The 25,814-nt window shown below is 52.2% G+C and overlaps 10 protein-coding genes across 10 annotated transcripts; 6 read left to right on the plus strand and 4 right to left on the minus strand.

The window, feature by feature from the left end:
• Positions 1–109: 109 nt before the first annotated feature.
• Positions 110–2,257, minus strand: BJX68DRAFT_278510 (uncharacterized protein; the record flags this gene model as incomplete). Its single annotated transcript, XM_071048555.1, has 2 exons — positions 110–2,129; positions 2,241–2,257. 2 exons carry the CDS (start codon positions 2,255–2,257, stop codon positions 110–112), a joined length of 2,037 nt encoding a protein of 678 aa, XP_070894855.1.
• A 1,308-nt stretch (positions 2,258–3,565) lies between these two features.
• Positions 3,566–4,331, minus strand: BJX68DRAFT_270929 (NAD-dependent epimerase/dehydratase family protein; the record flags this gene model as incomplete). Its single annotated transcript, XM_071046825.1, has 2 exons — positions 3,566–4,076; positions 4,144–4,331. 2 exons carry the CDS (start codon positions 4,329–4,331, stop codon positions 3,566–3,568), a joined length of 699 nt encoding a protein of 232 aa, XP_070894856.1.
• Positions 4,332–4,457: 126 nt separating this feature from the next.
• On the minus strand, positions 4,458–6,194 carry BJX68DRAFT_278511 (amino acid permease/ SLC12A domain-containing protein; the record flags this gene model as incomplete). Its single annotated transcript, XM_071048556.1, has 1 exon — positions 4,458–6,194. The coding sequence occupies one exon, from the start codon at positions 6,192–6,194 to the stop codon at positions 4,563–4,565; it is 1,632 nt and encodes a 543-aa protein (XP_070894857.1). The 3' UTR covers positions 4,458–4,562.
• An 815-nt stretch (positions 6,195–7,009) lies between these two features.
• BJX68DRAFT_278513 (FAD binding domain-containing protein) lies at positions 7,010–8,898 on the plus strand (the record flags this gene model as incomplete). Its single annotated transcript, XM_071048557.1, has 4 exons — positions 7,010–7,301; positions 7,357–7,602; positions 7,651–7,794; positions 7,842–8,898. Exons 1-4 carry the CDS (start codon positions 7,018–7,020, stop codon positions 8,896–8,898), a joined length of 1,731 nt encoding a protein of 576 aa, XP_070894858.1. The 5' UTR covers positions 7,010–7,017.
• Positions 8,899–12,318: 3,420 nt separating this feature from the next.
• Positions 12,319–14,164, plus strand: BJX68DRAFT_257946 (major facilitator superfamily domain-containing protein; the record flags this gene model as incomplete). Its single annotated transcript, XM_071043442.1, has 9 exons — positions 12,319–12,454; positions 12,503–12,618; positions 12,677–12,743; positions 12,800–12,943; positions 12,983–13,255; positions 13,316–13,416; positions 13,469–13,658; positions 13,765–13,878; positions 13,941–14,164. 9 exons carry the CDS (start codon positions 12,319–12,321, stop codon positions 14,162–14,164), a joined length of 1,365 nt encoding a protein of 454 aa, XP_070894859.1.
• A 770-nt stretch (positions 14,165–14,934) lies between these two features.
• Positions 14,935–17,111, plus strand: BJX68DRAFT_245048 (Zn(II)2Cys6 transcription factor domain-containing protein). The gene has a single exon (XM_071041438.1). The coding sequence runs from the start codon at positions 15,080–15,082 to the stop codon at positions 16,493–16,495; it is 1,416 nt and encodes a 471-aa protein (XP_070894860.1). The 5' UTR covers positions 14,935–15,079; the 3' UTR covers positions 16,496–17,111.
• Positions 16,523–17,071, plus strand: BJX68DRAFT_270933 (uncharacterized protein; the record flags this gene model as incomplete). Its single annotated transcript, XM_071046826.1, has 1 exon — positions 16,523–17,071. The coding sequence occupies one exon, from the start codon at positions 16,523–16,525 to the stop codon at positions 17,069–17,071; it is 549 nt and encodes a 182-aa protein (XP_070894861.1).
• A 159-nt stretch (positions 17,112–17,270) lies between the features above and the next one.
• BJX68DRAFT_270934 (Zn(II)2Cys6 transcription factor) lies at positions 17,271–19,604 on the plus strand (the record flags this gene model as incomplete). Its single annotated transcript, XM_071046827.1, has 6 exons — positions 17,271–17,434; positions 17,490–17,817; positions 17,867–17,947; positions 18,010–18,632; positions 18,683–18,868; positions 18,935–19,604. The coding sequence occupies 6 exons, from the start codon at positions 17,271–17,273 to the stop codon at positions 19,602–19,604; spliced, it is 2,052 nt and encodes a 683-aa protein (XP_070894862.1).
• Positions 19,605–20,848: 1,244 nt separating this feature from the next.
• BJX68DRAFT_270935 (glycoside hydrolase family 32 protein) lies at positions 20,849–23,005 on the minus strand (the record flags this gene model as incomplete). The annotated part of the gene is made up of 2 exons (XM_071046828.1): positions 20,849–22,543; positions 22,595–23,005. 2 exons carry the CDS (start codon positions 23,003–23,005, stop codon positions 20,849–20,851), a joined length of 2,106 nt encoding a protein of 701 aa, XP_070894863.1.
• Positions 23,006–24,574: 1,569 nt separating this feature from the next.
• Positions 24,575–25,457, plus strand: BJX68DRAFT_270936 (RTA1 domain-containing protein; the record flags this gene model as incomplete). Its single annotated transcript, XM_071046829.1, has 2 exons — positions 24,575–24,740; positions 24,796–25,457. 2 exons carry the CDS (start codon positions 24,575–24,577, stop codon positions 25,455–25,457), a joined length of 828 nt encoding a protein of 275 aa, XP_070894864.1.
• Positions 25,458–25,814: the final 357 nt, after the last annotated feature.

Below are 25,814 nucleotides of genomic sequence, written 5' to 3' on the forward strand. Positions count from 1 at the left end.
TAGACATGATTGGGTCAATATGATCAATAGTAGCATCAGTCTACAATCAACAGTGATGCAAAGGCAACTATATATTTACCAGCGGTCCTCTGGTGACATCAAAGCTCCATTAGTGTACAACAACCCTCACACGTCCCAGATTCATCACTCTTGCGAATGAAGTATCTACATCCCCATCCCTGTGAGAAGTCACGCGAACGACTGGGAAATAAGTCCCGGGCTCCTCAAAAGCATATCGCATCCTGGCAGTGAGCTTTGGGCGAGGCTTGCCCACATCCACTCGAACAAAATCTCCAGTTCCGCTGGGATCCCACTCTACAGAAACAATACTTCCAGTTCCCGGGGGCACTTCTGCCTTGAGCACAAAGAGAAGCTGCTCTCCCACCCTGATTTCCGTCTGGTTGCCCCCACGAACTGTCAGGCTGACGACCGGTTGGATCCCTGCGCGCTGAGAAGCCTTTGCGGCTACTTTGACCTGCCCATTTTCCACTGTATATCTGGTCCCTCTTGGAGGTTGACTATCCCTCTCGACCCATGCGCTAAGATCTCGAAGTAACTGATCGTAGTGGCCCGTGATGTCAACTAAGCGGTGCTCCTGATCCTGCGCTGGTGGGCCCATGCCATGATCGGCGTGTTCATTGAAGTATAGTCGGTAGTTGTTCTGGAACTTCTCGCCAAGAGCGCTCTGGACTTGGGTTCGATACCAGTCTGCGTGCCAGGCAAACGCATCATAGTCGGCAAGATTATCAATGACCATTAGCTTCCCTGTAATCTTGCCAGTATGGGTACCTCCCCCGGCAGCAGGTCGTGACATGGATGGGGCAAGCAGGATATCCCGCTGCGGGTAACGTGGCTCTCCATTTTCCTTCCTCAGATGGTTATAACCGTAATATCCACCTTGGATCGGGGGGAGTTGGTGTCGATGCCACGCATGCAAAGCCAGGTTCCAGCGATTGTCCGCTCGAAGGGGGGTGTTTTTCTCGAGACTGGCAAGGATGGTGGCGTTGTTATCGCTGTAGATAAACACGGATTGATCCTCCTTATTTATCACGCCAGTGAAGGAGCCAACGTCTGAGCGGGTTTCTTGCCGTTCCACATGACTGAGTATCGTGAACTCAAGCTCATTGGGAGTATGCTCGGGGAGATGGCTCAACTTGACCCGAACAGGGACACCATCCATTCCCCTGTCCACTTCCACCACAGTAGCCTCAAAATCGACCAGCCTATCACGGAAGAACTGACCAAGCTTCGAGTCCTCCTTGCCAAGATATCCGTCCTTGTTCCAGAAGTCGTCAACATATCCCGGGTCTGCCCTCTTCACATTTGCGATGACCACGGTTCGAAACATCTCAAGATGTTTAGTCCTGTTCCCAGCAAGCCCCTCAAAGTCCTCCCACCCAAGCAGAGGCAGACCCAACGCCGTCACCTCCTCCAAAACAAGGCTCTCGTGGTCTTCAAGTCCAGAAAATGGATCTCCACTCCCACCAGGACTCACTGCATCCGCCACCAGATCAGCCTTCTCGCCCAAAACCAACCCAGCGAGGGCGCGTATGCAGAAATTATTTGGAATTGACATGGGGACTCCCTGGACCAGGGCAATCCCACCATCCCAGACACCCACCGTATTTTCCAGTGCCCCAATAGTTTGCATCGAGCCACCACTACCGCCATAGATATATCCGTAGATGTGATTCGTTTCGGCTGGGTTGCTGATCCCATAGAACTCCCTTGCTATCTGCCTCGACAACTTGGCAACGGCCGCGTCCCCGCGATACCCGCCACCAGTAGCGGCACGAACTGTATATGCGCCACTGGCAATTCCAAAGGCGATGGTTTTGTCCTCGGCTGTGGGGCCTTGAAGCGGGTAGACTAGTTGGAAGAAGCGGCCCTTCCATTCGTCCTTCAGAGGGAGGTAGATGGTGAACTCGGCTGTTGTGTCGTTGAAGTAGCCGGCGACTCTGCGGTGCGGGACGGGCGTGATTTCATCCGTTTCGCGAGCGATAATGGGAGTGTTGTAAATGGGGTCCATGCAGTGTGCGGTTATATGAAGAGGCCCATCGGGAGTGTTGGAGACGCATTGCGGGCTTGCAAGAACAGCCGAGAGCGAGAAAAGCCCCCATGCAATAGTTCTGATATGGAACCTGGTATATCTTAGTATTTGACTGTGAGGCCGATTGGAATTGCATGTGGGACGGTGAGGAGAAGAGCAAATGATGAAATGATGAATGTTGAACACGCACCCAGTGAATGGAAGCATGGCGACTACTATCAATTTGAAAGCTCGCGACCCTGTTATGCGTCAGAACGATCGTCATGAGCCATCAAGTCTGTATCTGAGGAGGCGACAGTACCTGACCACGGTTTAAGCACGCTATGAGTACTCAGCGTGAGAAACAAGGTCAGACAGGGCCTGGCTATTTATACTCGAGGGTCTCATGGCCATTCTATAATGGGGTGATATCGCCCTTAGGCGCTATGTGAGAGAACAGCGAATTTTTCCTGACCATCCGCTGCTGCAGAGAGGCGCATGTTCACCGTTAGTAAACCCCATACTACTGACCCCCGCGTGGAAGCGGAACATACTACCCAGGCTCTGGGGGTTCTCGGCAGGCGGGGTATACCTTGGTAGTCCCTGAAGAGCCTGGAAAGTACTAGCCTCGTTCTCTCGGGGGAAATCTTACCGAGTCAAATCCTGCACTGAGCCCCTACAACCTCTGCACGCTTACTCTTGGGCGCCCCCATGTACGGCACAAAGTGGCGCAATGTGTTATCTGGGGAATAGCATCAAGCCACCTAGGGGACGATCGAGTCCCAGATCGGCTTTTGGAGAGTGCCAGAAAACAACTGACATGCTTTTCCGGGACTCCGCGGTCCAAGAAAACGAGCATTACGCGCAGGGCATGGATCCCCAAACGCACGACCGGCCAGTCATACTCCACAGCCTAATTGCACTACCAACCGGTGATTACTCGCTTTGACACTGAGTACGGGGGTGCTTAGGGTAGGGCAGCTACGAAATGTATGGTATGGCTAAACTCCCCTAGGGTGGCTATGGGCGCCACAGTTTGAGACAAAAAAAGCGTAATGCAGGTCTACTTTTGCTGCAAATGGATACGAGAGTTCCAAATGCTGGATGATGGCAGTGCTGGTGGGCTGGTGGATAACACGCCGTTCTCAATTGGGATAATGAAACGAATACGAATGCACTCGGTCCACAGTACGCGGAGAAGTTCCGGGAAGGATCACTAGCTTACTGCAGTGTGATTGGGACTATCTTGTCTTCGGAACATGGGTCCATGGTCTCGTTGTCGACCTGACAATAGTACGTCTAAGTCTCAACAATGAATGGCAAAGTACACGACAGCGACCCTCATCATTGCCAAATTCACATACATGGCTGTTGTATAGACTTATCGCCGAAACTGACGGAAGTTTGAGCGAAGGCCCCTCTACGAAGACGCAAACTGTGCAATAGGGTATTGATTCTAATCAAGTAATTGGTTTCCAGGACCTTGTGAGTCTAAACAAAGTAGTTTGACGCACTGGACAGACGATCGGTGGCCACTCATTCCTTCTCCTCATGTTTCCATCCCAGCAGCCTCTCAGCCTTATCCGTCGTCCAGAAGCCCTGGTTTCCAGACATATCGCCCCTGATTTCTGCATTGGGATAATGCTTCTTCGCCAGATCTTGAGATGCCCTTTCTTGGGTCGTGCTCGGCGCCACAATGTTCAGCACCTGACAGCCGTTGAGATTCTCGGCCTTCTCAACAGAAAGCAAGCACGCCCTTGCCACGGCCCCTGGATGCACCCAGCCCCATAGCTGCTGGACGGCGGACTTCTCCCAGTTCTCGCTGTGCTCCTTCTGCACGTCCTTTAGGGGAGCGACTTCATGAATACGCAGACACGCGATGTTCATACCGGGGAACCAGTTCACAAACGACCTTGCCTGGCACTCGGCCTCCTCCTTGGCCAGCGCGTACGCGTCCGTCGGCCGCTGCGGCGCCTCCTCGTCAAGCGGGAAATAGTCGAAATGCAAGGGACGATTCGCGTACGCGAGACCGACAGCGTTGACGGAGCTTGCATAGCACACCCGCTTAATACCGATAGTGGCAGCCGCGTGGAAGCCGCATGAGCGCGTCGCACCCCTTGAACGCTTTGAGTGTGGCATCATAGTCGTTGGCGATGTCGGCGGTGCGCATTTCAGATTTTTTTGTGCCATCAAATTCTTGATGGGTGCGGTCGACTTGGACAGTGTGGTGGCCGGCGGCTGCACACGCCTTGACGGCCAGTTTGCCGACTGTGCCGCGGGCGCCGGTGATTGCAATCTTCATTTTATGGTTTGAGCTGGGTTGGAGAATTAGAATTACGGATTCTGAGGCTTTGTGGCTGGATGATGGGGTTTTGATGGATTGATATGAGGTGGGGATGACGACACAACTACACCAGATTCTAGACTCGTCGGAGATGAAGCCAGCCAGTCAATCTAACAGAGCAACTGTATAGTTTTCAAAAACAAAGGGAACCGACAACGCCACCAATCGAACAGAACAAGAAACAGACAACTAGACACTTCCATCGCCAGTGAAAAAGTCGACCACTTTGTTCATGACCGTTTTCTTCTTCAGCGCATCGATATCCTCGACATAATATCGTCGGCCAGTATCGAGATCGATATTCGAGGCCGTGACCCAAAACGGACCGCGATAATACAGCTTGGCGAGTATGTAGAGAATCAGGATCGCCACCATCGAAACATAATTCGCGAAGAAGGTCTCGGCAGAACTTGCCTCCCCAAGCGGCCACACGGCAAGATAGAACTCGACGACAACGAGAATGATGCACCAGCCAAGGCCGTAGATGGAACCCCACGGCCAGGTCCATGTCTTCCAGGGAAGCTCGCTGACGGATCGGCCTTGAGCCTTCCAGGCCGCACGGAGACGAATGTGGCAGACAAAGACCATCCCCCACACGTACAGGGTGCACAGCGAGGTGAGACTGGAGAACCAGCCAAAGACAGTGGCGCCCGAGTTACTGACGTTCAGGTAGCAGAGCCCGCCGCCGATGAGAAACGTTGCACCGACGGCATACCAGGGGCGGCCCTGCTTGTCGCACTTTTGGAAGAATGAGGGGGCCATTCCAATCTCGGCCAGGCCGACAAGAGTTCGGGTCGCCGCATACGCCTGCGCGTTGCCGCAGGAAAATACCGAGATAAAGATGACTGCGTTCATCGCGTGCGCGAGGCCTGGGATACCAGCATCACGAAACGCAATGACAAACGGAGACGCATTGACACCGGCACCGCCAAACAGGTTTGGGTTCTCCGGTGACACGGTGATGCTGACAATCAAGGCACCGAGGATGTAGAACAGAGAAAGACGGATCCAGATGGAGTTGACGGCCTGGGGGACGGCCTTGAGTGGGTTGCGTGCTTCGGCTGCGACCAGGCCGGCCATCTCCGAACCAGACATGGCGAAGATACAGGTGCCCATGACTGAGAGAAAGCCCTTGAACCCGTGAGTAAAGGGCATCGAGTTCCAGTATTCAAAGCCTGTCGTCTTGTGGTTCGGTCCACCACCAGCACTGATGACAATGCCGGCGATGATGACAATGACGATCCAGAGTAGCTTGACTGTGGACATGACGGCCTCTGCTTCACCAAAGACACGCACGGCGCAGATGTTGATGAGCAAGATCAGGACGAGGAAGATGGACAACCAGGCGGCGACGGGCACTTTGTGGTCCCAGAACTGCAGCACAGTCACAATGGCCTGCAGTTCGTTGGCGAGGGTGATGGACCCGGAGAACCAATATGACCAGCCGACGGTGAGCGCCAGGGCGCGGTCGACGAATTTCAGAGTCCACTGGGGAAACGCACTGGGGACCGGATAGAGGACGGCAAGTTCTCCGACAGCCTGGTTGAGCAGCCATGCGATGGAGCCTGCAATCCAATAGCCTAGGAAGATGGCTGCAGGACCGCCGGATGCGAGCGAGGTGCCTGAGCCCAGCCAGAGTCCCATGCCAATAGACGAGCCAATGGAGAACATGAGCAGATGGCGGGTCTCGAGGACCCGAACCAGACCGGAGTCTGCCCCATGGTCGCGCTCCCCATACTCAACCACCTGGCCGACCTCATGATCGGCGGGCACAGTCGCCGTTGCCGGACTTGGCGCTTTCTCTTGCACCGACTTGACCATGATGGAGGATCTTGGAAAGAAATCAAGCAATGAGGAGTGGTTCGAAGTCGGACGACAGATACAGGCGGACAGGCCGGCCCTTTTGACCGCGGGCGATTGAGATAAGCTGGGTAGGGTATCAGCTCCATTCGGAACCCGCCTATACTCGCATACCACAGGGCACGATCGGGCGTCGCGAATCCGTGTATCCTGATAAGGCCAAGCCAGACAGTCAAGGCACTTTCGCGGCACCGTTGGAACAGAAGAGATTGGGATAAACGCCACAGATAAGGATTGATGCCCTCACATACGAGGATGCTCCAAGAGACGTTGACCTGTAGGTTGCAGGTACATCAACAGCTCCCTTCTGGTATATCGCCAGCAAGAAAATGACACGCATTTTGAGAATCTTTCGTCGCGCGCTGGCTACAGGGCCCCTGAGCTGTGAGTGGTATACAAGATACGACAAGCCATCTACAACAATACCTTGGCTTCTTGAATTCCTTGGCCGGCTGACAAGCAACCTTGGGATGTAACCTGGCGTTCTCGCAGAGCCAACGTCTGGCCAATCATGGAGATATGGTCTTATCAGCGGCATCGCATGGCGTCGCAGACACCTCCTATCAGTCGACGCTATAGCCTATCTCGCTATCTGTGCGCTAGACCATCTTATTGGACATGACAGCGATCTTTATCGCTTCTATCAAAAGGGGTGTTTAGGCACTTGGTCCTAGACCGACTCGAGACCGCCGAAGGGCTTTTGCGATAAGCAGTGTCGGATAAAATAAATTGCAGTTGATGAGGTACGATGTCGCCGTGATCAAAAGTGCAAATTGAGCGAATCATGACAACATCAGAACCAACCGTCACCGGAAATACCGTGTATGATGTGGTGATTGTCGGAGGAGGACCGGTTGGTCTTTTGCTGGCATATCAGCTCAGGCGGTTTGGGGTATCAGTTTGCGTTCTCGAGCAGCACAGGAAGGAAACCCAAGATGCGTATGGACGAGCCATTGCCTTGTTCCCGCGCACTTTGGAGCTGCTGGATCAGCTCGGCCTCCTTGACCCTATGCTGCAGTTGGGTTTTGCCTGTCGAAACAGTGTGACGTATAAGAATGGCGAGCAGATGTAACCTGTCTCTTTCTTCTGGACTATTGAGATGGAACGCTTATTGGAGACACAGAATCCCTGGTCGCGTCTGGACATTCATGGAGAATATCAAAGACACTTCCTTTGACTTCACTCTCGTTTTGCGACAAATGTACACCGAGTCCATTCTCCGAGATAAACTCCAGTCTGTCGGGGCAGTGTATCATCAAGGCGTTGAATGTATTGATTTCGGCTGCGACGAGGCTATAAGCGTTGATGGACATTCCGTCACATCAACCTTCATGAACAGGGCAACGGAGGAGACTTTTCGGCTCAAAAGGTACGATAGCTGGGATGTACTGAGGAGACACAACTAACAATATGTTAGTAAATATATCATCGGCGCAGATGGGGGCCGCAGTTTTGTTCGCCGACACGCAGGCATCGCTTTCGAAGGAGACACGTCGGAGGACAAATGGATTCGAATTGATGGTATCGTGGAGACAGATATGCCAATTACTCGAGCTTATGGGTACGTGTCATGTCCGCAGAATGTGACCATATGGCTAACCTCGACAGCGCAATTGAGAGCGAAACGCACGGAAATGTACTCTGGGCGCCTCTGGACCACGGCGCAACAAGAATCGGATACGCATACAGCCCAGCCATCGCAGCCAAATACCCAGACGGCGTCACTCAAGAGGTGGCGGCGCAAGAAGCAATTGAAAGCATGAAGCCCTTCAAGGTTGAGTTCAAGGAGATCCACTGGTGGACGTTATATACAATTGGACAGCGCATCGCGAAGACCTTTTCGAGCCGCGACCGCATTTTCCTTTGCGGCGATGCAGCCCATACGCATAGCAGCGGCGCTGCTCAGGGACTCAACACGGGCATACACGATGCTGTCAACCTGGCGTGGAAACTGGCGTTGCAGATTCAGGGCACCGCGCGACCGGAGGTCCTGCAGACATACGCCTCCGAGAGAGTTTCTGCTGTGCAGAAATTGATTGACTACGATAGAGATATTGCTCTGCTAATGTCCTCCAAATGGCCCGCGTGGTACAAGGGCGATTCCCAGGCAGACCCCCATCTCGTCTTGGGAGAGATCTTCAAGAAGGCCGCCTCATTTAACACCGGGTTGGGAATATCCTACTCACTAAACGTCCTGAACCAGATTAAATGTGACAAGATCTGCTCGGTTAACCCAGGCAGTCGACCTCCGGACATCGAGTTGAGAGTCCCTGGAACGAACCAAGGCGTACGACTGCAGGAGATAACACCAAACCGAGCCACCTTCTGGGTTCTCATATTTACAGGGAGTAACAACTTGAAGATACAGGGCCTCATGCAGGAGTTGCAGCGGTTCCTGGATACGACGTCGGAGCTCATATCGTGCAAGGCCATCAGATGGTTGACAATCATTACCGGCGCTGGTTGTTCACCGTATGAGGCACTTGAGAGAAGACCATTTGGAGATGCGTACTTTGACGCTGACAATGTGGCCCATGACAGTCTGGGGATACAGTTGGAAGAGGGAGCGGTGGTAATCCTCCGACCAGATGGAATGGTTGGCACCACGTGTGGAATACGAGGGGATACAATACAGCAATATTTGTCTAGCATCCTGTATTTGTAGGAAAAGGATGAACAATCCCAGTCATTACAACCATAATCCATCATGATGTCCTGATGAGCATGCGCAGGGAGCGGCAGGCGCTTGTAAACTTAGGCAAACCTGTATGTAATTCGAGTACCCAGCCTTGGCCTCCTTTGCTATTTGGGCAGAATAGGCGGGCAGTCCACCAACAAGGTAAAGAAGACCGGTAGACTTCCCCGGGATATTGGCTCCGACTGCCCATGAATTGATTCTGGTGGCATCGGCAGCCAGCACAGTTCTATGGAAAATCACATCGCATAATCCACGCCATTTGTCCTGTGCCTACCTTGTTAACTCGATCGACTTGTAGTCATTACTGCGGACAAAGCTGATCATCTCTCCAATTGCGGGCTCCGTAGAGGCAATCAACGTGGGGAAGTTGGCACATGTTTACTTGGGGCCGGAGATGATGAATAAATTGGGGAAGCCCTCGATTGTAACATCGTGATAGGTATCAATGCTATCACCCTATTCAGTCTGGAGTGATTGGTCGTTCTTACCCCGAAGATCGCTTCCTGTATGAGGCCCCGCGACAGCGCCAAATCCTGGCGCGTAAATGACGACATCGACTTCATATTCTTGACTGGCTTTGCGGATAGCCGAGGGAATGATTGACTCGATGAGATCAGCGCGTTGGTCAACAAGTGAACATGAGGCTTGTTAAAAGAGTCCAGATAGTGATGACCAAGGGCAGGCCGCTTCGCGACGAGGGGGGAGTCGGGATCAAGCAAGGCTACTGTTTATAGATCTTTGATAAGTACCCTGATTTTCTCGCAAAGGTGCTCGCACATTATTTTATTGGCTTTCTTGTTCATGAAGAGGTCATTGGAAAAGAAAAGAGATAGGCAAGCTCTCGCATCTCGTATCCTGCGTCAAGTATCTGGTTATTCGCGATGGTATCACCCTGGAGGTTGTTAAGCACTTGGCGCGCGGGGCCCATGTCAAGGCCCATGGTCTGCTCTCAAGCGTGGCCTTAGCTTGCATCGTAAGTAACATTAAAACTGCGGGTTTGTTCCTGCGAGAGGTTCTTGTACCTCGCTGGTAAGGTGTAGTTCGGCGTTCGCTGAAAAAGATACAGAGAGTTGGCCACCTGCGACACCACGTTGACCCAAGCACAGGTACTCGCTTGCGTTCGAGAGAAACGGGACAGTCGGCCAAGAGGATGTCTGGTACCCTGCTCCCTTGAACGTCTAAGGTCATTAGCCAGGCAGCTATACGCGTTCGCCCAAGAGACCATCTGTCGTTAATCATCAGTCTAGATGATAAGCCTGTGATCAAAGAAGAGTCTAAAGCAGGGAGTTTCAGTATTTCATATACAGACCATAGCGCAACTGCTCATTGAAGACAGTCATATCCTATCATTAGAGGGGAAAGATTGCATTATAACAGATGGACACTGCATGGGCTCCATGCTAACGCTAGCTTTTTTTCAGGTCGTTCCTCTGAGATAGGCTTTACTGCGGCGCCCCTCCTGTCCAGGAAACATGCGACCATTCATGTGCTCGACCTTCACAATCAAGAGGAGGAGTTGGAAAACAATCACTTTTATTAATATAATGTAACCAACTGTGAGGCATTGAGATTGAATTTTAGTCAAGTCGGACGAACCAATTAGGCATCTGAAACGGTGGCATTCCAGAAACGTCGGACTCCATTACAGACGATTGGGACAGCAAGGGCAATCTAGTCAAGAAACGCTATAAGGTCGTCAGTGCCAATGTGTTCGCCGCGTTCAACTTCGTAAACTTGGCCTTTAGCACAATGCAGAGGCACAAGACGCCAGGAAGCATCGTGATCACCGCGAGTGCCATTGCCTATGCGCCGGAGCATTCGATTCCCTCTACTCAGCCAGCAAACTTGCAGTGAGCGAAGACCCCAGCTCTGAAATTGCTGGAGCATTTACAACCCTCTTTAGGCCGCTGGAACGGACGGGTCATCATGACATTGGGAGATGTGGTGTCGATGCGGGCGGCTGGCTGGACGCGAACTCTATCATCCTGAAAAGCAGTATACCGAGTTAGAGGAGCGCCTGGCAGACCTCAGGGCATTCTGGTTTGGTCGTGAGAATTTTGACCAGGCGCCTTGCACCAGGCGGCCACAGAGTTCCGTGAAAATGGTACGCCAGGCCTGTGAGCGACTGTCAGAGAATGTTATTTTGTATGCATCTATATTAGTTATAAGCAGTCGGAACCATCGCGTTGCTGGAGCTGCTATACACGATAGGAAGTCTCATGTGCTCAGGGAACTCTCGTCATTTGGCTTCGTTGCATAGACCTACAGATTTTCGCCACGTTTTAGGAGTTGCTGGAGAGGTTGGCCTGTCGGAAGCACAGATATGAATGTCATGTTCACTAATCACATTTCAAGGTGGATCCGAGGTGTCTCCGCATCCGAAACCGGGGCCGGGCAGGGAGCCCACGACTATCTAAGCCACTTGGGCATCACGGGGGCATAGCTACACCGTATTCTGACTATATCTTCCAGATGATGTACTCTTGCCAAGAGAAACTCATCATACTAATTAGTTGCGGTATATGTACGGACATGCTACGCAGTAATAAAGACTCGGTCCGATAGATACGTCCGCAACATTCGAGCGACAGAGCTCTGTGCCGTATAGGCTTAGGGATGCATATTCTCTCGCTAACCCTACTTTCTGTCTCTGTCTAGATACTGCCCAAACTAAGTTTCAGTGAATTGAGAAGAATTCCTGCTGATCAACGAAGAATCCTTGGTTGAGAAGTCAGCTGATGATCCTGCCAAGATCTCTACTACGTTTCCAACCGAAGTTGCCGGGAACCAAAGTTTGCAAAGGGGCAAATGCTGGGATCTGGCCATCTACCCCACGTTTTCCCCGGGATCCCCTGTCCTTAGTATCGGCTATGTACAGGATTACACGAGCGCAGGATTGATAGTTACGCGAGCTGCGCTCTCCTAACAAAGCACCAACTAGCACAAGTCAAGACTGTATCCCAGAGAATACCAACTTCTCGCCACCCTTAGCTGCCGAAATCCAGTCGGCGGGATGTAGACCTACCGAGGGTGGTAACGGGCCATGGAAGCCCTTTGGATTGGCCCGGGTGCTTTCGCCCATATCTTCAGAGAGCTTATCACGCAGCCTGTCTATTGCAGCGGCCAAAAGGTACTTAACCTGCCACACCCCGCTTGATATTGACGAGCGACCTAAACCTCCCCTGCACGTTACAGTTCTTTGTTTCTTCCTCCCAGGCAATACGATAAATATATCGAGGTGCTCTTTTACTCGACATGGCCGGCGAACATGATGAGATTGCTAAGGCATCCACTATAACCTTGGAGCATTCCAACCCCTTTCATGCCAGCTCCCATTCGACTTTGGAAGAAGCTTCCGTGGTCGACGAAAAAAAGGTCCTTCGCAAGATGGATCTTCGCCTGATCCCTATTGTGACAGCGCTGTATCTTCTCTGCTTTTTGGACCGTGGCAATATCGGCAACGCCAAGATTGAAGGTCTACTCGATGACATCAACCTGACCAGCCAGCAGTACAATATGTGCTGTAAGTGAGGCCTTGACTGAAATGTTTTGCTTAGCTGACAGGTACAAGTGACCGCTTTCTTCTTCACGTACGCGGCATTCGAATTGCCATCGAACATGGTCCTAAAGCGGCTTCGACCCTCGATCTGGCTTTCGGGGATCATGGTGGGCGTGGGCATTGTCATGGTTCGAACGTTCTACACCCTTTAATGGATGGACATATGTTAATGCTGTGGAGGATTAGACGCTCATGGGAATTGTTGAAAACTACCATGGACTTCTGGTATCTCGCATCTTCCTTGGCGTGACTGGTGAGTGGTTGACCAGTGTACCCTGGGACGATAAAGATTGCTGACGATCATATCAGAGGCTGGCCTATTCCCTGGGGTTGCATTCTACATCACCACATGGTATTGTCGGCACGAGGCCCAGTTTAGACAGGCATTGTTCTTCAGTGCTGCGAGTGTAGCCGGAGCATTTTCAGGCCTGTTGGCCTTTGCTATTGCTGCAAGTTGCCCCAAACAAATCAATGCAGATAAAGTCTGACAAGAACTCCAGAAGATGGACGGTGTTGCTGGCCTGGATGGCTGGCGATGGATTTTTATCCTGGAAGGACTCCTGACTGTTATAGTCGCGGCTTCTGCATTCTTTATCATTGTCGACTACCCACACGAAGCCAAATTCCTGAGCGAGGATGAGAAAGCCTGGGTAATTCACCGTCTGAAAGACCAGTTCGGGAGCAATGTTGAGGGGCCAAAGTCCTTCCAGTGGAAATATGTCTGGGAGGCTGTGTCTGACTACCAGATTTGGATCGGCGTTGTCGGTGAGTTCTCCACTGATCGCTGGGCGCTTCGTTTCTGATCTTGAATGTGTTACTGCAAAGCGTTCTGGGGCATTCTTGTGCCCCTTTACGGTATCTCATTCTTTTTGCCTTCAATCATCCGGGACTTGGGGTATTCGTCTTCCAACGCACAACTGCTGACGGTACGGGACATATTATACACACATATCTTCAGACCTTGCTAACCAATAACAGGTACCAATATACATTACGGCCGCTGTCATTGCGGTAGGATCTGCCTGGCTCTCTGACCGAGCAAAGAAGCGGTCGCCATTCTTGATTTTCCACTGCTCTTGCATTATCATTGGCTTCGCCATTGTCATGGCATCCACCGGGAAGGGTGTACCAGGAGTGGTTTACTTTGGTATTTTCCTGGCTGTTTCCGGTAAGCTGTCGAACAACGTTCAGCGCAGCAACATACCCATTGCATCGTTGATAAAAAAGGCAAGGATGACACATCAGCTGACCGGGGTCCATGGACGATGATATAGGTATCTATCCGGGTGTACCAAGCATTGTCAACTGGATCAGCAATAATCTGGCTGGGGATTACAAGCGAGCTGTGGGGATGGGGCTCCATATTGGACTGGGCAATATCGGAGGAGGTAAGTCAACTTTCATTGAGGCAAACACGAGGAGCAAGATCCGCTAACTTGGGGTCAAAAAGCATTCGCTTGCAACTTCTACAGGGCTCAGGATGCGCCCATCTACTACCTCGGGCACGGTCTCGAACTGGGCTTCGCGGTTGCAGGGTTGATCGCGGTAATTACCTTGCGCGTAGTTTACCAGAGGGTGAACAAGGCACGGGAGGCGAACGGGACAGGGAATCTGACGGCCGAGGAGATGGTACGCATGGGTGACAAGTCTCCCGCTTTCCGATACATGCTCTGAGACTTGGAGGGCCCATCTTTGAAGCACGTGGTACGGATTGTGTCTTTGAATGGGAATATTATTGAGCCATTCGTTTATGTGGAAGCCGGTGGGAGAATATATCAGATGCCTATCTGCAAAATGCCAGTAGCAATAGATATAGCCAAATGAAGAGAAGAAAGGAACCAAACTCCGAGACGAGGCCTTGGATCAGCCTCGTAATCGTAGCATGTCTGAACTACGCTCCACTGTTTCTGAACCAAGAAAGGCCCGCCCGGCTGTTCCATCCATGGGCAAATATTGCTCTTCATCGTTGAGCGCTCCCGATGTATGCAAGTCCCAAAAACCCGAAGTTGCTTATCATCGGTCAGCTGGCATGTCAGTACTGTATTGTATTTACCCCGCCGATCGCCGCGTTGCAACACAATCGCGGTGGGAAGCGGAACGCCGCGGGTTGTTCTCGGCCGCTCAGCAGGTCCAAACGGCACCAGAGCGTGAAGGCCAACGGGATTGTTGGATTCGGGCTGAACGCCACATCAGGCGCATCAAAGGTGCTCGCATTTCCGCGGCAGTACGTTTCATGGCAGCACAAAGGAGCGGAGATCAGTTGGTTTGTGGCCGAAAGTGGCATACACCGGGTCGGCTGGACCGGCATCGTTCGGCCCGGCTCCGGCTCCGGCTCCCAGTACTTTCGCGACCGGAAACATGGCCTGCTGCGATTGGACGGTCAGCAAGCAGGGTGGGAATCAGTCTCGATGGGCCCTTTTTGCATCCTTCAAGTGGGCTGCACTGGGAGACTTCCGATATTGGAGCTCGTATGACGATGCTTACAGTCCAACGCAGTTAGAGCAGATTTACCCCGGACCCCGTGGATTACTCTGGGGAAAGATCCCCCAGACTCGCGTAGGATCCATCCCTCTGCCTTGCTCACGTCGGATGAGAGCCGCCAAGTCGAACATGCAAGGCACGGCGCACCCAAATCGCCCACGAGTAGGGCGTGCTGCCCCGCGGTCTCGAAGAGGCTGTGTCACTTGCAAGCAACGCCATGTGAGGTGTGATGAGGTGCATCCAGTCTGCGGTCACTGCGACCGACTGCAACTGAGCTGTGGGTATCAGAAGAAGACCTTGAGAGGGACACAAACTCGTCAGAGAGCTGATCGAGCCTCGTCGGAAAACCAACCCTCCACTCGTGAGGCCATACCGAAATGTATCAACCAGCTTAACCAGCTTACGACGCCTCTGTCGACCAATGCGACCTCCACTCATAGCCAGGAAAGCGAAAGGAATGCCTCGAATCTTGACTGGTGGCTGGACCCCTCGTGGGCGGGAGAGACCTGCATTGTCCCGTCCCCTGATAGTGGAGGACTCTCCACTACCACAGATATATTCGACGAGGCCCTCAATTACTCTCACGCCCCGGTCGCAATCGGATTCATTGATGAAAGTGGTCAACTTACATCAGATGAGTTTGAGCACAGGAGGAGCCTCTTCCGCCTTTTTGAGAGGATTGTCCAACCCCCGGCCTCGATCCTGCTCGGTGGACAGAGACGATGGCGGCGTCTCCAGCGATATCTGGTCGGGCTGAGCAACACCAGCCATATCGTCCTCTATTCCCTTCTCTCCGTTATCGAGCTCCTCATGATTGATGAGGTAGCGTCATGGCCAAACCAAACGCACGAGCGCTCCACAACGCGAATTCTTAAACATCACCAGCTTGCTTGTAGCGGCATCCAGACCATAATGACAACCTTTGCTTTGAGTACTGAGCTCGGGCAGCTGGATGAGCTCCTCGCGGCCATTGTCCTTCTCGCGTGGTTCGAAGTCATCCAGGATCACGATGGCAAGGCGGTCGGCTTTCCGCAACACGCTGCAAACGCCATTGTGACGACCCAGGACTATTCGTGGAATATCTATTCACAGCACCTACTCTCGTGGCTCAAGACGCTCGACACCAAGGCTACCCACATGGGCGGTGGGACCCATCTTCTGTCACCCGAAGCACTGCAAGTCGTCTCTACGTATCCCACGCAGATCATCACCTCGAAGAAAGAAGCAGCGGACGATCACGACGGGGAGCTGGAACTGGCGGCACTGAGCTCATCTGTGACCAACAGCGCTGGAATAGCTTCGGCGCTTTGCCGTGGGCATACAGAGGGTCCAGCTGTCCCCATCGGCCATGCGAAGCTCGTTCTGCTGCACGCCATATTCCAACCCACTCTGGAATGGTACTCGGCCACGCAGTTATGTTGCCGTAAGATCGGCTCCCAGGATAAGCACCACCGAGCACGTTTCACGCCCGAGGACGAATACGAGGTGATTATCAAGTGCAAGGAGCTCGAAGGGGAACTCTGACGGCTGTGGGAGCAACGGCCCGAAGTAATGTCGCTGCCACTAGACCAGCTGATGATCCTGCTCCCATCAGACATGGCGAACCGGATGCAGGAGGTCTTCAGCTTGTTTCTTGCCAGTTTCTGGATCCTTTTTGTGTACCTGCACCGCGTGTGTTGGTGGAGCCTGGCTCATTCAGCCACGGTTCGGACCGCGCTGGGGGAGGTCTGGAAGCATCTGCAGAGCGCGTATGGTGAGTGGACGACGGGTAACGAGAGTGAGAAGAGAAAAGTTGTTCACCCTGCGTTGCTATGGCCCGTGTTCCTCTTTGGAGCAGAGTGTGTGGAAGAAGAGCGCCAAAACTGGGCAGTTGATCAGCTGCAAGCCCTGGCGCAGGCCAGGCCAGTGTTGCAGCTGCACGACGACGAGGACGAAGAGATTCTGCCGCCGTTCCGCATGGGGTTTGGAGCGACGAGAAATGCGAAGCGAGCTGCTGTCTTGTTAAGAGAACTGGTCGAGCAGCAGGCGAATTTGGGGGCTCGGGTGGACGACCGAGATCTGTCCATGAAACTGTTTGGTTGCTACTTCAGCTTTGTTTAGGGGTGATAGTGAGATAGTCTAATAAGAAATTTCCTGTGACGCAAGCCCAAATCTTGACAAAGTCGGAGACAAGTCCGATGAGTAGTCGAGGGTCTGTAGACGAGATCCGACGCGGCTTCCGAGTTTTCCGATGCGTATACACAAATGCCTCGATTCCAGCTCACCATCGACGAGCGATAGGCTAGTGGCATTGGCTATCATGAAATCCGGGGTTCGCAATCGTAGATCTCTGCAGGCTTGCGTTAGCTGCCACGACCGCAAGGTTCGCTGCGACTATTCTGTATCTGGGGCGCCCTGCACCAACTGTCGCCTGGATTACCGCGAATGTGTCGTGCGCGCGAGGGGAAAGCGCAGGTCATCACAGTACGTTTGCTTCATTCGCCTCTTGGTTTTTTGTATTTGCTCCTGACTTTAGCAGGCACAGAACCTCCAATTGCCCATCCATTGCGCGTGTCGTGACTCCGATTAGCTCGGATACTGCGTACACTGCCTATTCGTTCATCGACCCAATTGAGCGCTCAGCTCTGCTTGCCGAAGATGTTCTTTTCCTACAGATAAAAGGCTGTCTAAACGTTCCGACATCCAAGTTCCTACGACTCTTCATCGAGGCTTATTTCGCCCGTGTACATCCTCTCCTTCCGGTCCTGGACGAGGCGAGGTTCCCGCGAATCAATGCGTCTGAAGGTCGACAATCTGGCACAATCAGCCTGTTTGTTCTTCACTCTTTGCTATTCGCGAGCTGCAGCGTATGAATCCATTTCCACAGATAACCGCGCCGGATCTGACCCTTTGTAGTTTGTGCATGCGGCAACGATTCGAGACGCCGGCTACGCGGACGTGTCCCATGCAAGAGACACCTTCTACCAGCGGGCAGCGGTATCTTGCCTTCCTACTCGGCTTGACATATCAACTTTGGAAAACTGACAACGAGTATACAGCTGTTACATCATTTCAACGCCGAGCCACGCCTTCTTCCCAAGGCCCAAGGGGCAGTCTTACTCTCCTATCGCCTTTCGCCGTCCGACTGGCGAGGTGGAAGTCAATGGCTGTCAGTCGCGGTCCAGACTGCAGTCATCATTGATTCAGATCACACAGAAAGGGAAAATGTGCTCCAGCCCGAGGCTGAAAGCAAAACACGCCTTTGGTGGTCAATATCCGTGCGGGATCGTGCCATCGCTCTGAGCCGTCGCGAGGCCTTGCAGATCATTCCCGCAGCCCTTGAAACTCGAATTCACAGCCTTGAGGAACCTCGATTTGACGATAAGATTGACCACTCGATTGTATACCTACCCTCTGCAAAGCGCGTCTTGGACCACCTGTTCCAACTGCAGTGTCGATTGTCTCGCCTTCTCGCTCGAGTGATACCTCTTGCCTTTGGGGACCTACCCCATCAGCATCAGCGAGATCTAGCCCACACCCTCCAGTCAGATATTAACTACCTCAAGCTTGATCTTGCGGTCTGGGATATGAACAGAAAGACCCTGGTTGATCAAGCACTGCAGAGTAGATGTTCGGACGAGATTATCCAAATCCATGTCTCTCCGCTTTCGATACACTATCAGTGAGTTTGCCTCAACGAAAGACGTATGTTACTAGCTAATGGCGAAGCAGCCATGCTCGAATCTCGTTATGTCACAAAGAACTCACCCTGAGTCAATGCCTTTCCACGCCACCGGATAGGGAGCTTCAGCGTCGACGGACGATCCTTTTGGAGCTCCACCACGCTGCTGATGCCATCACACATGCCGTGGCAGACCTTGGTCGAGCCGGCGCAGACAGCCAATTGCCGCTTGATTCGTGAGTATCTCGTCTCGTACTCATGCTAAAGGACACACACTTAGCTGACATTCTATCACCCTGTAGGATAGTCTTGACAGCACTGCCCTTCATGTTGCGGGTCTTGAACTTGAAGCTCGCCAATATTCCCATGGGGAATACAAATAAAAAAGGTATCACTGAGCTGCTGATGACGTTTACACAACCATACTTCCAGCGAGCCGCCGAATTGGCCACTTACGTGCGAGACATAATTGACCGAGTCACCGAGTCTGCAATCTCCAGGATACGCTGCTCGGGGCGTTCCACGGCCGATCCACAGAACTGGGGCGAGGTATTATTACATCTTCCGCAGATCTATCTCCAAACAGTTGCCTCCCTGGACAAAGCTCTCTCCTGGGGTCACTATTGCGAGGAAGAAGAACCGCAGTGTCCAGCACCATCGGAGCCTATCCCATCGCCGTTATCCACTTCAGACGCATGGTCTTGGATGGGTTGCGTCTCGAGTCATGGGGAGCAGATGGAAATCCACAGGTCTGGCAATTTCCCAAGTCCTATTTCGGCAACCGACGACGTACCCCATGCCATGATAAGTGAACGGGACTCTATGGCACAGGGGTCCATGAGGTCCCTTCGCGGTGCCAACTTAGAAGCGGCGATGTTCACTGCTTTTGATGGAAGCTACGAGAATCTTTCTGAGGATAGTTGGGCTGGCAGCTTGTTTGACCTTTTTCTGGCCGAAGACGCCCTGTTGTAATTGCAGGCATGCTTATCCGTCCTAGTTTTGGGGAGGAACGCAGCAGGATGGCCTTGATCTAGAGGACTGGGTGCACCACATGGCTGCAAGCACTGTTGCCGCTAGAGGAACCTAGGCCTTATATGTACTGTTTCCAGTGGAGTATTCGCCACGATTTGAAAGCCATTTTTGTATAACTTCTCCATTAAGCGCCTCCCGAAACCGCGTTAAATCCAGAGCTTCACCTAATTGATATACCTATGAACGCAACGCAATATTCTTGATTCGAATGAGTATGTCCATTGGTGCACACAAATCTCGGGATTTATCGCGAGCGCTATCACCCTATATATTGCTATATATTGGGCTGTCCCGAGGTTGGCGGGACGAACATCAGGGAAATATGAGGGAACAAAGGAGCAGGACTCGTTGCCACCTACATTTTCTAAAAGAAACCTATCTTAGATTTTCATGGTATCTCTTCCAACATGTGAATTGCAGACAGTTAGCTTACTCGAACTCAGACCGAGGATCGCGTTCATTGCCTGCGCCTGTTAGGGCAGCGTATCAATTGACGAACTAGCTACGCATATTAGTATAGAAGGAATAGCTAAAGGAGAGAAGTCCCAAGTATGCAGGGATATTAGGAAGAAGTATATATATTATATAATACTAGAAACAGAGGGTGGCTGGCTCTAACTAGAGGTGCTGACCTAGGGTTCTCTGTAAGGAACGTTTCACTGAAATAGGCTTGTATTAAACAGAATAAGAAGCATGGAGAACTAAGAGGTGCAATAAAAATTAGTAAGACTATCATTATAGTAAACCCAGAAGGGAAAGCGGGAAATATTGCATCCAGCAGAAGAGGCTAAAGGGACTAATCGTTGCTCGCTCAGCCACGGTTTTGGGGGTACGTCAAGGATTCGGTGGAAGCCTTCCAGGGATCGAGTGAATTGAGTCCGTCTATTCGATATATGCAAGAGTCTGCGACAAGTAGGATTGAGAGAGCCAGGGTTCAGAGGGGTTAAACAATATTCTTACCACATCAAATATGGGACTGGTTTTGGAGTTGATTAGCCAGCTATGCGCGCGATATTCCTCTTGCATTCATATTCGGCCCTAATATCTGCTTTATCACGGATTGATTGTTCTGAAGTACCACGGCTCAGCTAGAAAAGTAGGTAGTGTACATTTGTCTCCTTCCACCTCGCCACGCCCCGGCCAACGACGCCCACCAGCAATGTCCACGTCCGCGCAACACTAGCCTACCGCCGCCAGGTAGAGTCCACTTTTTTGACTCGCATCTTGACATCACTGGTCTTGCCGCCGGTAGAGAAGAGTCGGCCGTAGACGGCATCTTGCGAGGGAAAGATCTGGCTCGTGATTGTGGCCTCTCCCTCGCCACCAAAGACCTCAACGCTTGACCAGTCAACAAAGATTTGCAGCGACACAGTCCCGTCTGCTGCTGGGGCTAATGGCGCCCGATACACACCGGCGAAGGTGGAATCAAAGGACACATCCCCCGAACGCGTGCGGTCGACAAAGACCTCCTGCGTGGAAAAGTCGTATCCAACTCGCGTCTCATGGGCATAGTCCTTTGTTGCAGCGACTGTGATTCCGAATTCAGCGTTTTCAATCGGGGATATGGCCGCCCTGTTGGCGAAGGTCAATTCGATCTGCAGCGCTTTCCCGATGCGGCCAAGCTCTCGCACCCCGTCCACGCGGCGGAAGGTGGAAACTTGACCCCCGTTTGTAATGGCCTTCCACTTTTCCGCGGGCTCCTGAATCAGCACCGCCTTGCCGTCGATAGACTTGAGCGCGAGGCGCCGTGGAATCGCAGTGGCACTGCGCCACGGATCTGTTGGAATCACACCCGCATACTGCCAGTTGTTCATCCAGGCAATAATGGTGCGCTGGTCACGCGGGAGGCCATTAAACCCCAGTGCGGCATAGAAATCTGGGCCCCAGTCAACCCAGTTCGCGACGGTGTGCGTTGCCCGCGTGTCGGAGAAGGAAATCTGGTCCACGTTTATATGGCCCCAGCCGCCGGTCGCGTTGTCAATGATTTCAATCACGGCGCGTTTTCCTTGAAGGGTAGAGACGTCCCAGGTTTGCCAGGAAAGGGCCTCGCTATTTGCGCCCACAGATGTACGCAGCGTCTGTCCTTGGACTATCAGCCGGACTGCCGTTTCGTTGTTGCTGCCGCCCCCGACGAGGAAGTTGATGTACTTGTGCGATATCTCGAATGCGGGAGATGTGAGGGTACCCGTCGTGGCATCGCCATTGAGGAATGTATTCACCAACTGCTCCCCAAGAAACCCTGTTACTGGATTTTGACCAGCTAGAGTGCCCTTCGCTGGAGATGCACCAGTAAAATTACCTGTGGCTGTCCATCCTCTTGCAGCAAAGGTCCGTTCGCCTTCAAAATCCTCAAAAATCACGCTATCTTTCGGTCCAGTATTGTCATAAATGCTGTTCGCGTCTGCAGTAAAGGTGGTGCCATTGAAATCCCCAATAAAATACTGGGTGCCAGACCCTACGGTTCCCGGGGGCCCGCCGGGGTTAAGACTGAGCAACAAAACCCATTTTTCGTTGCTGCCGTCCAGGGGCAATGGAAAGATATTCGGGCACTCCCATACTCCGCCAACCGCATTGACCGGGCCGAATTCACTAGCCAGTTCCCAGTGCTTGAGATCACGGGAGGTGTATATGACAATCTTGTGTAGTTTTGCAATACTTACCGCGGCAATCCATTGGTGGGTCTTGTCATGCCAGAAAACCCCTGGATCCCGGAACTCGAGATACTGGTCTTGGTAGGGAGCTGGAGGCTCTGGAATGACTGGGTTTGCGGCATCATATGTTGTCCATGTCATGCCTTTATCAAGGCTATAAGCAATGGACTGCGCTTGTTGACCCGCGCGGACATGTCTTCCGCTAGGAAGCACCTGTTCAGTCGGGTACTAGTTATATCAGTATCTGCGAGCGCAAAGCTATTATAATGATTCACTTACAAAAGATGTGTACATGGCAACCCAAGGGGCCTTGCCCTTGCGCCCAAATCCACTTGTATTCTTCTCATCAATCACAACCGTTCCAGAGAAATACATCTCGGTGACATTGTCTGGGAAACCTCTCGCGCGAAGAGCAACAGGGTGTTCAGTCCAGTGTGTTAGGTCTTTGCTTGTTGCATGGCCCCAGGATAATGCGCCCCAGTTTGCGCCCCCTGGGTTGTACTGGTAGTAAAGATGATAAACACCATCGTCATAGACAAGGCCATTCGGGTCGTTCATCCAGTTCTCCGCCGGGCTATAATGGAATTGAGGCCGGTACAGCTCCGTAAAGACATTGCGAGGTCCCGCGGTGACAACTTCCAAAGCGGAGAGTCCGAAAAGAAACAACTTGAAAGGGATACCGAGTTTCATTGCCGTGAGCCCCTGCGCAGTTGTGAAAGATGTAGAAACGAAAAGGCTGGGGTGTGTTTTGATGTCGTTCAGCACACTGGCAATGGTCTCCTTATATAGCCTTCAATGTGGAGAATTGGCAGAGTCAATGTCCCGTCGCCCAGCCGGCGATCGCGGAGGCACGCAGCGGAAGCCGAAAGGGCTCATCCAGGGGACCAACCTCTGAACATGGCGCGATGGGCGTATTGGCCATAACGGGGCATTCGCCCAGCTAAAACCGGGGACATGCTTTGTCCCGGGGTCAGTTTGCGGGTTGCGGGGTGAAGGAGCGTGTTCGTATGGCTGGCGCGGGATCTCGCGGAGACAGGCTGGCTCTCCGCGATGTGGACCACAAGATAATTTAACAAGAACGCAGAGCCACATCGGAAGCCACATCCCAAGTGAGCATGCAATGCTCCTTCCAACTCCGTGGGATAACCCTGTGAGTTTGTGGGGACATAGTAGCTCCTCACTTACCTTGGAGAACGAAACTTGCACTCCGTCCGGCATACTTGCCTTTAACACGTAGTTCCGCATCCGCCGGGGAAGCTGGGCGACCAAGCTCTTCGGGTCGATCGGTCAATGTATAAAGATACCGTTCCTTGAGTAGACGAGGAGCGAAAATACCAGACTGCGCTACCCATCCGCTTATCGGCTTGAAAGTCCTCGGAATCGATTGCCAATCATTATTATTCTGACTTCTGCCTCCCTGGCAGGCAGGCTTTGGGTAGCGACAGACTATCGCCCAGTCCTTTACTTCATCCCGAGGTAAAATTGGTTGAACGAACCTAATGTGGTCTCATCAAGATTGTATTAGCATGGCATCTGTTCTACCAGAATTACCCCACTGCGAATTTTCGCGGCAGCCTCAACTGGGCCATGCAACCAGCAGCGATTTAGTCCAGTTCAAATTCTTCTCGACTCGATAAGCGTATATGGGCTGAGTGAGGGCAGAAAGTCTAACAGTCTTAAATAAAGAATTGGTCCGTCTTGATATCTTGAATGAAGAAACAGCTGTTGCTGGAGTCAAGTCTAGGCAGACGCCTCTGGGCACCTCAACTTGATGACCTTGAGCCTCAAGGCCAGTCTCGTGACATGATCTTCGCTAAATAGATAACTGCATTAGCCGCCTGAGAACTCTGAAAGGAGTCGAAAATCTTAAAACTGAATGGATATATTATTGATTCAGTGACCAAGCTCACCGCCTGGCTAGCTCGTATTCGTTCACTAGAGATTTATATGCTCTGTTACTACTGCTGTGCTCCACTGTTCGCACAACACAGCCTCAGACATCTCCCTCTGGGTTTATAGTGGCAAAACCGCTACTGTATAAAATGCACCAGCTGGAGCACAGTCGCAAGAGTGTGATTGTTTGCTATCTCTTTACCTTTTGTCCCGGTACAACGGCAGCTTCCATTCTTATTATACCTTGCACTCCGTCATCCTGTCTTCTACAAGTCGAGAATATTTCGACGATCCAGCAGCCCGTAAGAGAGGACGAGGAATCTGTTACGTTAATAATCCGACATCTCCTCTCAGACAGCTGCGACAATGGCGGATGGGGGTGATGAGGCTTCTCTCTACAATTACAAGCCGAACGTGGCGGCCTGTGTGATTTTTGCTTTGGCGTTTGGAACTAGCGCCGGCCTCTATGTGTGGCAGGCATTTGCAAGAGCCAAGGCCTGGTTCTTCACGGCGTTTATTGTGGGTAGCTTCAGTAAGTTATGAGGGTGATGAGAAGAAACCCCTGGCTAATTAAGAGCGATAAACAGTGATGACCTTTGGCTATATTGCCCGCGGCGTCTCTGCTAAAGCCCCTAGTAGCCTGGGCCCCTACATCGCCCAAAGCCTCTTAATCCTGCTTCCCCCTTCGCTCTACGCGGCTACTATCTATATGTGCTACGGGCGAGTTGTGAGATGCACGCAACGCCCAGAACTGTCCATCATCTCCCCAGAAAAAGTGACCAAGATCTTTGTCATTGGGGATGTGATCGCCTTCCTGCTGCAGTGCAGCGGCGGCGGTATGATGGCGATATCTGGCATGGGCAGTATCGGCGAGAAGATCCTCGTCTTCGGCCTCGTGGTTCAGCTGCTTTTCTTCGGCTTCTTCCTGTACGTCTCGGTCAAGTTCACACTCCGGGTTCGCAGCAACCCAGCGAAGGTTCCCGGTGGGCCGTGGAAGACTCTGATGGGCGTTCTCTTCGGTATGGCCGCCCTCATCATCTTCCGCTGCGTTTATCGAATTGTGGAGTTTGTGCAAGGACATGACGGCTACCTTGTTTCCCATGAGGCATACATGTATCTCTTTGACACCCTTCCAATGCTTCTCGTGCAACTTTTGTTCCACAAATGGAGGCCGTACGACATGCTGTACACAAACGGGAGCGCACTGGGAAGCACTGAGAGTTATGTCAACCTACAGGAGCTACGCTAGTAAATGGGCTTGTCTGTTTTCAGTTTTGTTGTTGATCTCTTTTCTTTTTCCGATTCACTGTGGAAAGCTGTACCATAGCTTCCATTTTCGTGTATTTTAAGCGCCATGGAACAAGGGAACTTCCACCATCTGGTGGGTTATCCAGAACGTGATCCTGGAAACGACAAAGGGATCGTGCTCCAACTATTTCCGCCCAAGGAATCAGCTTCGGAGTCCCGGTGCGTTTCTCGCTATTCGGTCGGACTTTCTCTCTTGTTTATTCCTGCTTTGGTTTTCTGTTTGTGGGAAGACATTGTTCCTCTCGCCGCTTTTACGTTTCGATAACTCCATTCCGAGCCCCAACTGATCGTATTCGTA

This window comes from Aspergillus pseudodeflectus (genome assembly GCF_044049435.1).
Source record: "Aspergillus pseudodeflectus strain CBS 756.74 chromosome Unknown BJX68scaffold_54, whole genome shotgun sequence".
Taxonomy (NCBI): domain Eukaryota; kingdom Fungi; phylum Ascomycota; class Eurotiomycetes; order Eurotiales; family Aspergillaceae; genus Aspergillus; species Aspergillus pseudodeflectus.